At 50.0% G+C, this 17245-nt stretch overlaps 1 protein-coding gene across 1 annotated transcript in view; it reads left to right on the plus strand.

The window, feature by feature from the left end:
* INTS6 (integrator complex subunit 6) overlaps nucleotides 1-16958 on the plus strand; it is a 29649-nt gene extending 12691 nt beyond the window's left edge. The window contains exons 4-18 of the mRNA XM_061570201.1: nucleotides 297-386; nucleotides 782-965; nucleotides 1174-1302; nucleotides 2052-2215; nucleotides 4535-4687; nucleotides 5032-5164; nucleotides 5913-6007; nucleotides 6315-6425; nucleotides 7240-7473; nucleotides 7818-7953; nucleotides 9779-9921; nucleotides 10435-10753; nucleotides 12763-13140; nucleotides 14600-14693; nucleotides 15255-16958. Coding sequence (XP_061426185.1) covers nucleotides 297-386; nucleotides 782-965; nucleotides 1174-1302; nucleotides 2052-2215; nucleotides 4535-4687; nucleotides 5032-5164; nucleotides 5913-6007; nucleotides 6315-6425; nucleotides 7240-7473; nucleotides 7818-7953; nucleotides 9779-9921; nucleotides 10435-10753; nucleotides 12763-13140; nucleotides 14600-14693; nucleotides 15255-15372 — 2481 coding nt within the window. The 3' untranslated portion in view covers nucleotides 15373-16958. The remainder of the gene's footprint in view (nucleotides 1-296; nucleotides 387-781; nucleotides 966-1173; nucleotides 1303-2051; nucleotides 2216-4534; nucleotides 4688-5031; nucleotides 5165-5912; nucleotides 6008-6314; nucleotides 6426-7239; nucleotides 7474-7817; nucleotides 7954-9778; nucleotides 9922-10434; nucleotides 10754-12762; nucleotides 13141-14599; nucleotides 14694-15254) is intronic.
* Nucleotides 16959-17245: the final 287 nt, after the last annotated feature.

Consider the following 17245-nt stretch of genomic DNA (forward strand, 5'->3'; position numbering starts at 1 on the left):
ACTCAAATTGTAAATGTTGTGGATTTACTCTCTAATTGGCATGTGTTTTGCTTTATAGGGAATACAGTTGTATGGTGCATTACTTAATAACACACCGGTGGATTGAAGTAGTAACGAATTGGCATTTGTTTGTGACAAATCCCTTACTAATTGGCTGTGTCGGGTGGTGGAGGGTTACGACACATTTATACTCACGCGATATAACCCAAAAACCTTTACCATGCTTAATATTGGTCGCGAAAGCCTACGTGCTAAACTGTTTTCGTGCGTTCGTTGGCGCGCGTTTCTGTGTGTAGGGACGCAATCCGTTTTTCCTGGAGCCTGCGATCGTCATCACGATAACGGACGGGAGCAAGTTGAGTAACGGCTCAAGCGTACAAGATGAGGTATGTATGGCTCGTAAATATTGCACCTTGGCATTATCATCCTTCCTCGGCAAGCCAGCAATGTATCGGGGGGGTGGTAGAGCATTTGCCGCTGGTTGAAGAGGTTTGCAGTTCCAATCCGGCACGCCGCCATGGTTATTTCCTCAGGTGCTTTCACCATAAAATAGCTGTCCGCTTGACAAGTGGACGTTAAAGATCCCATGATGTCATTATTGGCTGATGCATAAACACGTTCAACCTAGGTTGGAAAGCATTACGAAGTCATCGCAACGTTGCGTTCGTATTTCCGGATGTTATTCATGTGTGTCTAGTGGTAATACGTTCGTGTCCGCCTGTCTGCCCGAGTCGCCGCACCTCAAACAAAAACCCTTCCCTCCCGTGTGTCCGTCTGACAGCTCCAGTTGCCGCTGTCATCGCCGCTGCCAGGCAGCGAGCTGACGAAGGAGCCGTTCCGCTGGGACGAGCGTCTGTTTGCGCTGGTGCTGCGCCAGCCTGGCAGCACGGCGAGCGAGCCCGAGCAGCTGGGCAGCGTGCCGCTCGACGACTCGCCCATCACGCCCATGTGCGACGTCACCGGGGGTGCGTGCCGCTGACGTCGCCGCCGCCATCGCGATCGTCGTCATCGCTGTCGCCATGACGATCGTCATCACCGTCAGCACCGTCAGCACCGTCATCACCTTCGCCGTCATCACCTTCGCCGTCATCACCATCATCGACATAACCACCACCGCAGCCACCATCGCCGCCATTATAATTAGGAATGCTTCGTTTGTTACGGTGGACGCAGGCCGCTCGTACTGCGTGCGAACCCAGCGGATGCTGAACCAGTGTTTGGAGTCGCTGGTGCAGAAGGTGCAGAGCGGCGTGGTCATTCACTTTGAGAAGGTCGGGCCGGACCCACCTCCCGTGTCCGAGGGTACGTATACCGCCTCGCCTCTTGGCACACACCTCTCCTCCTCCCCCGCCCCATCCGCGAGCAGCGCGGGCTCCCGTCGCCACTTCCCATAAGCTCTTGCGAGCAATGAATTTAACAATAAAATATGGCTTTTTTTGTCTCTACCAATTCTAATTTTGTTATATCGGCGTTTTGTAGTGTTTCGTGTACGAGAGGTCTCTTTAAGGAGCCTGGGTCCCGATTCTCGATCTTGGCTAACGTGAGCTGCAAGTGATATCGGAACCAGTCATGGACCTGCTCTAGGTCAAATCGGCACGACATGTAAACATCAGCTCGGCGTGGTGCTACCCGCACCGCCCCCTCTCATGTGCCTTACCAGTCTTCATTGGTACTCGCCAATAGTTCTTGCCTGTGTGTGTGTGCTAACATGCATACGTGTGTGTGTACACATACATACTTGCGTGTGTGTGGTGTCGCGGTTTGCATGCTGTGCTACGAACCTGGCAACCCGAGTTCGATTCCCGCTCACGGCCAACACCGGTGACGATCATCTGAACTGGTCCTGGACCTCCCCTAGGTTGACTCGGCCACAAATGAGTACCTGGTGCGGTGTGTAAACATCACCACTGGAGACAAAGGCAGTCGTGCGTGGTGTTGGCCACCTACTCCCTCGTGTGCCGTACCAGCCTTCATAGGTGCTCGCTAACAGCGCTTGCCCCAACAGTCTGCTAGGGCTATATGGAGGATCTTTGTGTTTGTCTTTTGTGCAGATGGCGGAGCAGACTTGTTGCGTACCACAGCCTCGTGCTCCCCGCTGCCCTGGCACAGTTGCCACCGCCTCATCTACGTGAGGCCCAACCCCAAGACGGGAGTCCCCATCGGCCACTGGCCCGTACCCGAGGCCTTCTGGCCCGACCAGAACATCCCGGCGCTGGTGAGTGAGTGGCGCCGGTGTTCGCCGGCACGAGCGCTGCAGACAAAACTGGTTGGGGTGGGGGGGGTCCCCTCGTACCGAGCAAATACGCAGGTTGACGTGTAGCAGCTATACGATTTTTTTTTCTTTTAAAGTAATAGGCCAAATTCACAATCAAACCTGATTGAATGCGCCCAATCTCGTCAGATCTCGAAGCCTAAGCAGTGATTCCTAAATTGCCTTATGTGTTAGGCCACATAATGATTATAATATTTCTCACAACTTAAGTTAGCAAAGTTCAGAATTGTTCTTCAACTTACCGGTGAGCTGAAACAATAATATTATTGCACGCTTAATGCTTTTCTTAAGTGACATTTTAATTTGTTTTCCTGTGTAGGGTGTTAGAGGGTCTTACAACAAAACTATGGCCAGGTCATTGCATCTCCCCAGCCCAAAAATCTATTTCTTATCGTAATATTGGCTGAGAAAACCCTGCATGTTCGGCCCAGCAGCGTTGAGCCAAGTTAATATCTGCATGAGAGACTGCCTGAGAAAATACTGCATGTTTGCAGACCCAGAGCGTGTGGGCGAGGTCAGGGGCGTAGATTGATAAACCTCCGCACCGTGCCGCCATGTCCCGTCACGGCCCACCGCGCCCCAGGAGGCCGTTCGTGAAAATAAATGGGAAATAAATGCGAGTGTGAGGTTATAAATGACCGAAGTTCTATTTTGACACTTTGCGATCTCGATTTAGTAATTGCTGCGCTAATCTCTCCAGGAACGGATGTTTACCAGGACAAACAAAGATTTACAAAAATAGGGCAAACGTGTCCGCCGATGTGTCGCAATTGGGTCTTCCCCTTCACCACTACTGCCCCCCCCGCCCCCAAAATCTACGCCAAGTGGGAGCCCGGCGACCTTTTTTAACGCAACGGAAGCTACCACGCGAGACTTGGCGGACGTCTCTCCTGTGATGGAAGAGTTGTTGATGCAGCGCGACTGATGCTTGTGACCTCCCGCTTGCTGCGTAGACAATGGATGAGTTTTTTAACATGTCTTCAGCAATCTCGTCCCTGCCCCAGCAACAACAAAAATATGGTCTCTGCATCGTGTCTCTTTTTTTACCAAGACTCTTTTAATGGTTTCTGGATGAACCTCCCCCAGCCTGTTGTTTTACATCCAGAATAATGGATACTGCAAAAATATAGCCATCATCCTGTCATCATCAATCTCGATTGAAAACTAATTCTTACCCCGCACCTCCAATTAGCACGGTTGGCTATATATGGTGCGAAAGAAGTCAAACATACATTAAGCTACACTTTTGGACTATTTTTATTTTACAGGCAAGGCCCACTGAGCTGTATAGCTCTTTTTCAGAAGTGACCTGGCCACAAATGATAGCTCAACAAAGTGGCTTATCACGTGGAAATATATAGCAGCTAAATACATACATCAGCATTCGTTATCTTACGATGCAGAAATCCATCTTGCCCCTAGACAGGATCATAACGTTCTAGATTTGAAGCTTTCGTGACTGCAAGAATTCATATTCTTAGGTTTTACCTATGTGACTTTTTTTGGCAAAGTCACATAGGTAAAAAATTTAAATTAATAAAAAAAACGACAGTGGCAGCCAAAAAGGAGGTAAAAACACCTGAGAAGACGATGTCGACCAAGGAGATGGAGCGATGCGTTATGATCCTAATCTTAGGTTTTTTCGGTAAAGTCACGTAGGTAAAAAATTAAAATTAATAAAAGTAAAATAAAAATCACGACATTTCGGAGGCAACACCTGAAGACGGAAGCTTGTGTTGCCTCGGAAACGTCGTGATTTTTATTTTATTTTTATTTTACTTTTATTAATTTGGCTGCTATAAATTCCCACACGATAAGCTCAGTGCGGCCTTACCTGGTGAAATAAAAAATATTCTTGGTTCTTTCGGTAAAGTCACGTAGAAGGGAAATAATAAAATAATACAAATATAACGAAAATATTCTCACAACGTTTCGATTGCAACACAAGCAATCATCATCAGGTGTGAAAACCAAAGCAAGAACATTTTGAAAAAAGAGGCGGTTTGTATTAAAAATTTTCTTGCTTTGGTTTTCATACCTGATGATTGCTTGTGTTGCAATCGAAACGTCGTGAGAATGTTTATATTTTATTATTTCCCTTCTACGTGACTTTACCGAAAGAACCAAGAATATGAATCCCTGCAGTCACGAAAGCTTTAAATCGAAAAAGAAAAAATAGTTTATTGTCTTTATAATGAAATCTGAAACGACATCCGAGCGAGCGTGTTGTTTTTTTTATTCCATGGGCCATGCTGCGTGCAGCCCCCGCGCACGGCGCACCCCGTGGTCAAGTTCTCGTGCACGGACGGCGAGCCCATGGTGATCGACAAGCTCCCGTTCGACAAGTACGAGCTGGAGCCCTCGCCTCTCACGCAGTTCATCCTCGAGCGCAAGTCTCCGCACACCTGTTGGCAGGTGAGAAGATGATGAATGGCGGGTGGGGGGTAGAGTCGGTGGGGAATTGGTCGGGGGAGGGGGGGGCGCCATGTCTGAGCAGACAAAAAGATGTTTGAATGCACAGATTGTTTAATTTAATTAAACGGATTGTTTGATTGAAACAAGTGCAAGCCTGTTAATTATACTAGTTGATTAGTAAGTTTGTATTCGCACCATTCTTGACAGTGCAGGGCTTTCACAAAATCGCTGTTTCGTAGATTGATATAGTCTGCCCGTAGGGAGTGATGTCGCTATGTGCAATGCCCGTTCTCTGTCCGTTGGTGCCCTGTGCAACTCACTCGTCCGCCCGTTCCTCCCGGCAGGTGTTTGTGAGCAACAGCGGCAAGTACAGCGAGTTGGGACACCCCTTCGGTTACCTGAAGGCCAGCACCTCGCTCACCTGCGTCAACCTCTTCGTTATGCCCTACAACTTCCCCATGCTGCTTCCGCTCCTGGGTACGGCGTTGCCCCCCCCTCCCACGCCAGCCGCCTCCCCTCCCCCTGTGCGCGACGGCGTTCCCTTGCCCATCCGTATTACGAGCAGTGCCCAGCGGTCCGGATGAGTTGCACACTGAGCGTTTTACGTGTAGAAGAAAATTATTAGCGCAGGATATTCAAATTGAATGTGTAATATTGTAAGTGGAACACATCCGAGAGTGTGTGTGTGTGTCTGTGTGGTGGCGAGGGTAAGGGGTGGTGCGAGCGTGTGCACGCGCTTGTGCAAGTCTGTGTGCAAATTTCTATGCACTCGTCTTAACACATTCCTGCGGAGGGAGCTGGTAGCAACGTTGGGTTGCTCAGTCAATGGCCTGCAGGGTCAACGGCGGCGTGGTGTATTCCGCAAATATGCCCGACTGTGAGGGTGGGCACAAGCCGGCGTGAGTAGGTTAAACGTTGATTTTTATAAGGGCACCACGGGGTGACCAGCCCCTCCCCACCCAGCCCCACCCTCCCCACCCAGCCCCTCCCCACCCAGCCCCACCCAACCCCTCCCCACCCCACCCTCCCCTCCCCACCCAGCCCCTCCCTGCACGACGGACGGACACAATAATCCCCTGTGGGCTGGTGTAACCAGGAGGTTCCTACCAGTATAGCTGTTTTTGTGTGTGTGTGCATGTATCATAGATGCTCGCTAAGAGCACTTGCCCCTACAGTCTATTAGGGCTTTACCGGGGAGCTTTGTCCGTTTTGTGTCTTTGTGTAGATGACCTCTTCAAGGTGCACAAGCTGAAGCCTCCAGTGAAGTGGCGACAGTCCTTTGACAGCTACCTAAAGACGATGCCTCCCTACTACCTGGGGGTACGTGAGCTCTCGGTTCACGAAGTGTTTGTCGCGCACACGAGGTTACACCGCAGGAACCACATGCACAGGCGGTGACAGCTGCATCATGTAAATGTCCACCTGAAGCCGAACTTGCAGGCATTTTACCCTTTTTATGTACACGAAATAATTAATTTGTCTGGCTATGTGTGGGGGATTTCATGACAAAACTTTGGCTTGATCTGTCACTGTGAACCTAACCACAAAATCAATAATTAATGGTAAGCATCGGCTGCGACAAACGTCCTGTGTTTACAAATTGTATCGTATTTGTTTGTGCGCACAGCCCCTAAAGAAAGCCTTGCGGATGATGGGTGCTCCTAACCTGATAGCGGAGAACGTGGAGTTTACGCTTAGCTACAGCGTCATCACCTACCTCAAGAAGCTGAGTCAACAGGTGAGCTGAGGGGTGGGGCTGACGACCACCGTAAGTTCTGCCAATCGTCACCACCGATGCTCCGGATAAGCTGCTTACCGGGTGTTTTACTTAAGCCTGGCAACGCCCTACGTTTTACCCTTTGGTTTGGCTTTTTGGCCTTACCTGTACCAGCCCCAACAGCAACGGAGAGACGGCTTGCTTGGTGGTTGTTTTTCACAGCTATATCAGAATCAGAATATTTATACTGGAGGAATCCGTTGAGCTATAAAGCTCTTTTTCACAGATGTACAGTAAGATCATTACAACGACAAATATGACAAAAATACGATAGTAGTGCAGAGTACAAGAAAGGTAAGAAAATCATCCAAACACATACAACTAAACCATCCCCATCCTACCAGGCAAAGCCCACTAAGGTATCAACTTATGTTCTAGAAGCGACCTGGCCACAAATGATGGCTCAACAAAGTGTCTTATTATTTGGACATTTATAGCAGCAAAATGAGCTCGCAGCAGCAAACTCAAAACATTCTAAATTAATACTTTAAACACTGTCGCTTGTTGGTCTCTATGACATGGCGCTGCTCTGCGAGAGTTCCGAACGGATTCCTCATCTCGTGACGTGGTGCCACGTTTACGAAGATGTTAATTTACACAGGCCAATGTTTTTATTAACTTCTGACCAATTAAGCTCTGCTACTTACCCCAGGTGGCTTAAGTATTTTCCATTACAGGATGAAGCTGCTTTGAGCTTGGAGCTTCATCAGGGTAGTGAATTCACGATTTGACGCGCGCCCTCCACTCGTGTCACTGCCCCCCTGCGCGCTGCCAGGCCAAGCTCGAGTCGGAGCGCGTGATCAGCTCCGTGGGCAAGCGGGCGCCGCAGGAGGCCGGCCTCAAGGTGCGGACGCGCACCGCGGCCGGCAGCGGCGGCACCACGGCCGCCTCCTCCTCGCAGCGCCGGGAGCTGCGGCAACTTCTGGCCGGGCTGGCGGGCGATGCCCCCGCGCGCCACAACGCCGACATTAAGGACTTCCCCGGCTTTCAGATCGCCGTGCTCAACAAGGTGAGGCCGGCGGCGGTGGTGGCGGCGCTGACGGCGCTCTCGCGAAGGAGGTGGCTTTAGGTCGTTTGTGTTTTTATTTTGTAAGGAAATGTCCACGTACGTCATTGGAAACTGTTGGGGGAGGGGGGGTTAGCTTCTCACCAGGGTGAAGATCACGGCGAGGGGCTCCCCCCGAACCGAGACGAAGCCCCGATGCTCTCCGATGCGGCGCGAGGGGATCCCAAACGACCGCGTGCCAACGCTCTCGTCCGATATCGCTCTCCGATTCGCGACGACGTCTCAATTCGATGCACTCTGACCTGACTTCTCCCTCTGACGCGCCGCCCCCCGCGCGCCTTCTGCAGGAGGTGAAGCCGCAGCCGTTCCGGAATGCGTACGACATCTCTCGGCGGGGGCTGCTGGATCAGCTGACTCGCATGAGGGCCAACCTTCTGCGGGCGGCCACGACGCCGCACGGAGCCCTGCGCAGCACTGACGAGGGTGGGTGGTGGCGTGCACGTGCAGCGCTTGTGTCACTTAAACATGCACGTGCGTTGCATGTACGTTGGACTGCTTTTGCATCGTACGTAGCCAACCGAGCTAATCGGAGGTGCGGCACATAGGGCTTGCTTTGTCATACTTCATGCTGGTAACAGTGGGTTGGTTAGAATTTGGGATTTGGGCCCTGACTTGGTCTGAGGGTGACTGGGATATACCAGGTATGTATGACGGTATGTTGAACTTCTTTCGCACCAACCGTGATAATCGGAGGTGCGGGGGAAGGACAACAAACTAAATAGAAGAAGTGATTCTAAAGAAATGACTTTTTAATCTAGATTTTAAAATGCATAGTTCCAGACAGCCGCAGAAGCGCATCTGAAAGCATGAGATGCAGTGACCGTCTTTGTTCGATAGTATTCCTGACTATCTCCGCAGGACGTTAAGGTTGTTACTCTGCTGGTGGCTTGCTTTGTTTTCTCAGTGTACTCTGGTTTCTACCCACATGCCAAACACTCAGTCACGAATTTCGCCAAACATCCCAATTCAGAAACCTCCTTGACACGTTGTTAAAGGTGAACAATAAGTGCAAATTATTGTTAAATGAGTCTTGAAATTCTGATATAGGACGTTACCAATAATATTTTATATTGGTGCTATGTTAATGGACACTTGAGCTGTGGAATATGGGCTTCCCCGCCTGAGTGTGAAGCTTAGATAAACAAATCTCGGCCAGCTGACTCTCAAGAAACATGCTATAGTGTGGCCCCTCGTGACATCGCAGCCACTCGAGTCTGCTCGCCTCGTTTTCATAGAAGGGGGGGAGTCAAATGATAGCAACAAGTGCCAGTGTTCGATTCCTAACTCTGCCGTCTTTCTGCGTGGAATTGATGATGTTCTCCGCCTGTTCTGCATGGGTTTCCTACCGGGTTCTCACGATTTCCTCTCATAACTAAAACAAATATATTTCCACGGAATCAGTCTCTGTTCAAATTTGCAAACAATAGAGAAAATCACCGAACAACTTGGTCACGTAGTAATCCTTGCCCTCTACTGCCATTGCCGAGCCAGGTGCCGAGTTACCCTGTGGCCCCACGGGGACATCTGCCAATAAGGGGGCTCTGTGCTCGGAGACGTTTTGTTCCCCGATGGAGAGAGCGCTGTATGAATAATCGCAAGCTCATTCATCATTCATGTCACTGCCTGCGTTGTGGTGCACAGCATGTGCTGGGGAAGCCTGCTCCACGTTAGCCCCTGGGAGTCGAGTACAAGCATGAGAATGTAATCGCGACACACTGTCTGCCAGCCTGTGATGTCAGATGTATTGACAGTGTAGTGGTTAAGTTTTTAAGTCTTTGGTTTGGGTGAGCACTCGTGTTTAGTAGGCAGTCTCTTCTTTCTCATACGAGCATTTCCAGGTTGACAATTTGAAGGTGGTTAAACGCTTACATTTGTCATTTGATCTGCAGTCAATGGGTTACCGTGGGGATGGTAAGACCCAGTGCCAAAACACGTATTGGAGCGCTTAGGTTGTAACGTAACGGAGACATTGTTAACGTTCATTTTAAAAACATCTTAATATTAAAAAAAACTAGTCTTGATGGAAATTTCCGTTTCGATACATTTTACGTGACACAATAAAAATTCATTTCTGCGACGTCAAATCCGTTTCCTGAGACGAGTGTGATTGCTCCCCCTCTGGCACGTTGTAACTTGTGATTTTTTGCGAGCACGCCACCGGCCGGCGAGACGCCCGGTGCCGTCGACGCGCACGTGACTCGGCGCGCGCGCCGTCTCCTCTTGTTCCGCCGCGAGCGGTCCCCTGCAGACCAGATGCACAGTGTGCCGGTGGCCCAGATGGGGAACTACCAGGAGTTCCTGAAGCAGCAGCCTTCGCCGCTTCGCGAGATCGACCCCGACCAGCCCAAGAGGCTGCACACGTTCGGCAACCCCTTCAAGCTGGACAAGAAGGTAAGCCTCAAACCTCACCCACCCAGCCCAACGACCCCCACCCCGTCTCATCCCATACGCCGCGGTTCAAGACCCTTTAGCCCCCCCCCCCCCATCATCATTGTTCGTTGTCTATCCGCTGCTGGATGAAGGCCCGCCCATGCCGCCATCACTGTTAGTACGTCATTGCTACGATCTGCCTCACGATCCGTCTCGCTTCCGCGCGCGAAAGAATCTCACCTCCTCCCTCGCAGGTGCACCCATCATCGCCAACTTATATCCACTGCTGGACGATGGCCTCCTCACGCTCATCACGAGCTTGCTAGTTTCGCGACACCACCCTCAGTCTCGCACCCTGCGCGCGAGTCCATCACTTCTCAAAGCACTTGAGAACCTGGTTTAATCCCAGGAAGCTGAAAGCCGGATCGGAATCCAGGATCTCTCGGCGGTGGTGGCTCGGCTGTCAGACCTCTGCCCGGCCGGCTCTCTCGGTCAACGTTTGTTGCAATGCTGTTTTGTTTTTTCTGCGCGCAGGGCATGATGATCGACGAGGCGGACGAGTTCGTCACGGGGCCGCAGAACCGCTCGAAGCGGCCGGGCGGCGGCGGCGGCGGCGACGGCGGCGGCGCGCAGAGCCCCTCGAAGCGACGGCGCAACGCCTCTCCGCTGCCGCCCCCTCGGCCGCGGCCCCTCGCGCCGCCCGCCTCGCTGGCGAACCACGTGGTGGGGGGGGTGGCGGCGGGGGGGGGACGCGGCGCCGCCTGCACGCCGACGACGCCACCGCCGCCCACCATCCTCGCCACGCCCGCCCAGCCCAGCCAGCCGAACCTCATCAAGCCCGTGGCCATTCGAGGTGGTGTGCCCGGCCGCGGCTGCTTCCCCCTCCGCTCGCTCGCTCTCTCTCTGTCCTCCCCCCTCCTTCTGCTTTGCATGTCTTGGCTCCGTGAGACCTGAGTGGTACCAAGGACAAATCTGTGTTCAATGGGTGATGGAGCTTTCAGTAGTTGGGTGCCTTGTTTGTGGAATGTCTTGCCCCGGTCCGTGAGGGACGCTCCGCCAGGGTTATTTACTGGGATTGTGTTGTAAAGCACTGTGAGGCCTTGTGTGAATGGCGCTCTTAAAAACGGAGTTTTACTTGTGGTGGCGATGCGTGCGTGTACAATGTACGCGCGCGTGCATCAAGACCAACAATGTACACCATCATGGCCTTAATGTCTGTACATGACACGTGTACACAGTCCATTTGTCTCTTCGCTGCTGGGTGATGGCCTGCCTCCGCGGTGCAGATCACGGGGGTTATTTGACCACACTGGTCAGTGTTTGTTGGAGTGCATTGACGTAGGAGCAATAGAAGTACAGTCCACAAATCGAGGTTTGTGTCCTCGGCTGCCCCCACCACCTGTAACCGCTACAGAAGCCTGCTTCGTTTCTAAGCTCTAACAGGATTGTGCACATTCTCGGTAATTTGTTTCTAGAACAGGCCATGACAAACATGGACATTTCAGGGGAATTAATTGTTGCTGCCAATATTCAGTAGAACATTTTTTTCACACCATCTTCTATTGTAAAAAAAAATGTGTTCCCCTAATCTCGAAGAATCCTATTTCTATACTCTCTGGTTCTTTCGAGGAGCAGCAGAAATCCTATTTCTGATTTATTACAATGATTGTTTATTTTATTTTATGTAACTCACAGGGGCAGGCCCTAATAACTTGTCAAGATGAGCCAATATTAACTAAATATAGAAATCCTATTTCTGCTGCTCCTCTCGTGGGCAACCGAGGTGGCAACTTCTAATCGGATCAGACTTGAGGTCACAAGAGTTAATGAGTGTTTATATAATACGTAGATTTTTTTTTGTATATTTCTCCCATGATGACGCATAATGAGTTTTTAGTTTTACTGTAATGTGTGTGCTGAGTGGACCCATTGAGGTTGGTCGATGACTTTTGCCAATCATAATGTTGGCAACACGGCAGCATTTGTTGAACGGGCCTGATGAGACTCCGAAAGTCTCAACTGGTCCCCAGTTATTGTGTTTTATAAATGCTGCTCCAAAAACATTCCTCTGGAAGGGCCATGGGGAGCCATTGTGAATTGAGAAAAAATCTATTTGGTGGAACCCTGCAGCTCGCAGGAGCCCCCCCACCACCCTGTCGGAGAACGGTCTGTGAAAGGGCTATATCGTTGAACTACTTCTGAATTAAATGATATTAGACTTCGTTCCAGGGGGAGGACGACTTTTATATGCCCTGCAAAGTGCGTCCTTCACGCGTCAATCAAACCAAAATGTCGAATTCTCAGAGCTGGAATTTAGGTAATGAAACCCACAAATGTTACGTAGTAGTTTTTGTCGTGCGGTCATTGATGACTCGGCTGAGATCATTGACTCCCACAATTTAGGAACCCAATCATGCATTTGAACCCGGGGTCATTGTGGTATTTGCTTGTTACCCAAACTTGTGGGAGCCACTTGGCCTTCTTAAAATACACTTAATTTTACATAGACAGATTGATGTTTGTTTATGATTTATTACAATTATTGTTTTTTATTTTATATAACTCTTGTAAAGAGGAGCCAATATTAACTAAATATAGCGTCAAGTCGCGTGCCTATTCCAGACTCACCCGATTGTAGCCTGAAGATATTGACCAAAGGGTCTCCCAAAACTTGGAAACACAAAGCAACCCAAGGAAGACTTTTAAAATGTGCAAACATGTCTTGCTCTTACGGCTGCCTGTCGGCTTCGCTCCCACTAATGAAATGCTTTCGTCGGCAAGCTCGGGTTCGAATGTATTTACTCGATCCATGTACTCGCCATGTGTGTACGAGTTTTTGCGAGCTGCTTTTACTGTTCGCAGGGACGGAGCTGAACAATCAAATCGTCGACATCAGCTCCGACGACCTGCCCAACGCCAACTCCCAGCCAGCGGTTCCGTTGCCGCCGGCGCCTGCCATCTCTCCCGCCGCTGCCGCCGCCACCGAAATGGAAAACCACGTGGGTGCCGGCCTCGCCACCGACGAGGAGGACGAGGAAGACGAAGAGGGCGGCGGCGGCGATGAGGGCCTTGCCTCCTCCGAGAACCACGCCGCAAACTCCCTGCGAGAGACGCGAGGCCGCGTGGCCGCAGCGACAGACGGCTTGGGCGGGAAGACGGAGATCAAGGCGGCCAAAGTGCGGGAGACCAACAACGAGATCTGGGGCAAGGTGGTGCGGGAGATCCGCAAGCCCGGCCGAAGTAGGTCCCGCTCGGTGCCACCGTAGTTACAGACAGACAGGAGGGGGAGGGTGCTAATACATGAAAAGCTTTCGACCTTCGTTGAAAAGCGTCGTGTGTTATGTAAGGGCACGCGCGTGTCTCCAATTAGCACCCACGATTAGCACGGGTGGCTACGTACGGCGTGAAAGAAGTTCTACATCAGAATATTTATATTCGCATGGGTGAAAACACAAGGTTCTAGTTTACCTACGTAGAATTGGGGTGAACACAGAATGTATCGTCTGTATTGTTATGTTTTTTACGAATCCATTTACCTGCCAGTGTTTGCGGTCATGTGGACACAGTCACGGACCCACAAGGTGCCAGAAGCGGTTAATAATAATAATTATGCCGGCACACGAAGAAGTATTCTGTTATTTTTTTCGCAAGCAACGGTTACTTCCGCAACCTGGAAAACTTTTCCCCCACGACTAATTGGAACTGGTGGACTAAATTCAGATCTCGTAGTGAATCGGATCCTCTCAGCCCATTCATTAGTGACTGCACGGAAAAAAAATAATCGGAGATTTGTGTGCCAAAATAATTATTTGCGCGTCCAGTAAATGCAACAGTGCCAATTTGCAATGAGTCCCTACGATTAAATCACCATAAATGTGCCCAAACTCGTAGAATCTCGGAAGCTGAGTTGGGTTGGTATTTAGATAGGTCGTCACGAATTGTGACCTGCTATTGCATGTGTGTTGCTGTGAGGTGACCAAGTTGGCACAGTAAGGGGCACAGGTGGTGCATCGGGCAGTCCTCTCAATCAGTCGACCCATGGCAACCTGGGTCTGCCCCGTGACCTCCTGCGGCGGGCGTTGGACACTTCACGTGGCCTTAATGTGCACATAGCCTGGCACAAGCGCCGTGGTGACGTCACCGCCACTTGGTGTCGAATGGTGGTTGTTGGTGACCAAGAGAGCAGTTGCATGAATTGAATCCCAAAAGAAATTTGCTAAGCTTTGAGGATTACCGCTCTCGTACATGTCTGTGGCTTTTCTCCGGGTACTTAGATGTTCTCATACGTGGTAGCCAAACTCTCATTTATGGAAATTGGCAATTATTTTGCTGGAAAAATTTGTCTTAAGGGCCCAGTAAGGACTCTAAACTAAGCTACGAACTGAACTTTTTTTTTTTACCAGGTAAGGTCCACTGAGTGATATAGCTGTTTTTCAGGAGCAACCTGGCCACAAATGATAGCTCAACGAAGTGGCAATTTCTAGCAGCCAAATACTCTAAACGCATGTCTCTTAATGTGGACGGAAAAACCGGAGGACCCGGAGAAAAATCCACGCGACCACGGGGAGAACGTGCATGCGTCAGGGTCAGGATCGAACCCACAACCTCTTCCATACCAGGCGAGGTGGTTAACATATCGCCACTCACTTTGGTAAAATAAACCAGGAAGCTTGTGTGGTGTGCTGTCGGTTGTGGCCAGATTACGAGCACATCTTCAGCCTCCTGGAGCTGGTGAGAGGGAGCACCGATCTGCAAGTGATGTTCATTCAGAACGTGATACGGGAGGCATCCCGGTGAGTGCTTACCCCCCCCTACCCTTTGACCGAGAGTTGCATCCCTGTCAACCCATACGGTTTGACCCCTTATTCTTTTACAGGGAAATAACATTTTCAGCTCCATACGGCGTACGGCCATTTCAATACGGGCAAAAAAATATTTTTGTCCATTTTTTTGTTTCTCCCTTGTGATGGGACTTTGTAGGTTGAATGTTGAAATTTATAAGGGCACGGGGTGACCAATAAGGTCTGAACTGGCGTAGCGCCGTTGTTTTTAAAGACATTGTACTCCCCACAGAGAACTGTAGCGACACGACCACACTCTGATAGCTGGCGCCAAACTGTGCCACACGTCCTCCCGCACGGCCTTGTGGTTGCTTCGGTACCGATAAAGATAATTTCGTTTTTCTCCCGGTTTTGTGTTCACGATGTACACTTGCATAATCGGAATGGAATCGGAAGAATAACTGATGACGCGCACGTACGCCATCGCAACGGGAAAGGGTGAAATTGCATGGCGTCGCCCGCTGCTGCTGATGCCGCCAAATGCTCACTCGGTGTCACCGTTGCCCCGTGCAGCTTCAAGAAGCGCGTGCTCATCCAGCAGCTGGAAGAGGCCATGCAGCGTGTACGGACGGGCAAGACTGACATCCCGAAACCCACGTGCCCGTTGCCAAACCACGTCAACAGCAGGTGATGGCAGCGCCCGAGATGCACTGGCCCGGAACCTGGAGAAGGCGCGGCGGCGCCGCCTTCCTCCCAAACGCGGCTTTTGTTTTGTCCTCAAAAAGATGAGTTCTTGAGAAGGAGAGAGAGAGAGCAGCTTGGAATCGTGTGAAATACGACCGCCCGGGAGCCGTGCCGCCAAAGTGGGCGCTTGGTCCGGACGCGCGATGGAAAACCCGCAGCGCGGAAGGGCCGACGTGCCGAGGCAAAATTTTGCAGGAGCGCTGAGGAGTGAGTAAAAAAAAAATTCGAGGTTGCTGCCAACTTCCTCCCGTCATCATGGCACGGAGAGAATGGTGGTGCGCAAGCGAGGAGAGCCGACGGGTTCGTCCGCCATGCAAGGGAACGAGGCTCTGCAACCAAAGGGGGTGCAGAGGGGAGAGGTTTGTCGGCGAGCTACAGAGTGGGACAGGGAGAACTGCACAAATGGCAGTGAATTGACGTGGCAGCCTGTGATCAAGATGATAGATGGAAGGGCTTGATGTGGCTGGGTGGGTCGGGGTGAATCTTTGACCGTATCCATACTGCTTGGAAGAGATGGTGGCATCGGGGAGTCTCAGTGGAAATCTGGTGGTGGGGCCTGCAATTATACGTGGAGGAGGGGAGTGGTGGGCCCCGTGTCTGTGTAAAGGACATTGGGGGCCGGGTACAGCACTCGGTGTTGCTGTCTTGTGTGCCCTCTTATTTATTTCCTTTTAAAAAGATAGAAATGAAATTCAAAAATACACAAATTTTGCACAAATTAAAAAGTGCTGCTTTGGTCAATCAGCCGTCACGAATGTTAAACACTGTTTATGTTTCTCGATGCGTAGCCCTGCACATTTCCTGACTGCATCGCAGCCCACGTTTTTTCTTTTTTAAAATAATCTTCTCTCCAAGGTTTGTCCCTGGACAGCCACTTCCCCACCTACTTAGCTCCAGACAAAACACTGTCTCCGTTCTCCCAGTGCAACCGTCGCTGGGTTTCTCCCTCGGAACCCCCTTCAGTCGTCGATACGTTGTGATTTAGAAAGGTAACCATCTGGCGAAGCAGTTCCTGTCGATCTCCTTCCAAAAACGGACCCAGGCCTCAATTTGATATTCCCCAACCATTGCTCAACTGCTGATCCAGCCAGTGACATCAAATAGGTTCAGCTGTTTTTGATTTGAGTATGGAATTATTTTTTTTCGGACACACGCTCAAATTTTTTACAGATTATTTTCTTTTTTCTGGCCATAATTTTTGTTTGTGCCTGAGCCATATTTTTTTTGGCTGTAATGTACTCATGAGAGGTGGTTTTGGTAAGTTGTGTAATGTAAACAATATTATATATATAAAAATTTGAAATGTAAAATGTATTGTGAGTGAATATTGTTTTTCTGCCTCTTACTGCGATTGTGAGAGATGTTGTGGTATGTACAGTTGAAAGCCGTTTCTGAACATTTGTACATTATTTTTTAAGGAAAACTTGATATTTTTGAGAGAAAATTTGTTATTTGTAAGCACTTGTACTTTGCATTTGCTTTGTAAAAAAAAAAACTTTTATATGATTCAATAAATATTGATACTTGATTGTCCTTCTAGCATGTTTTTAAACATTTTATAAAAATGGAAATGCCCTGTTTTGATGATGTATGTCTTCTCATTGCCACTATACCAGACGGGAAGGTCTGTGTACATTTTAATGTTTAATCCGTCATTGACTTAAGGTGGTGGGGATGTGCGTTTACACTTTTTTGAGCTTTTCGTCATTGATGAGCACTTGGAAGATTGTGGGAATGTCTTGGGCCAAGGCATCTGGGAATTGTGAAGCCCGAGGAATGTTGCTTGAAGATCCGTGATTTCAAGGTTTCATCCGCCCGTT

Source organism: Lethenteron reissneri, chromosome 45, assembly GCF_015708825.2.
Source record: "Lethenteron reissneri isolate LAM-NWPU_2019-01 chromosome 45, ASM1570882v1, whole genome shotgun sequence".
NCBI lineage: Eukaryota > Metazoa > Chordata > Hyperoartia > Petromyzontiformes > Petromyzontidae > Lethenteron > Lethenteron reissneri.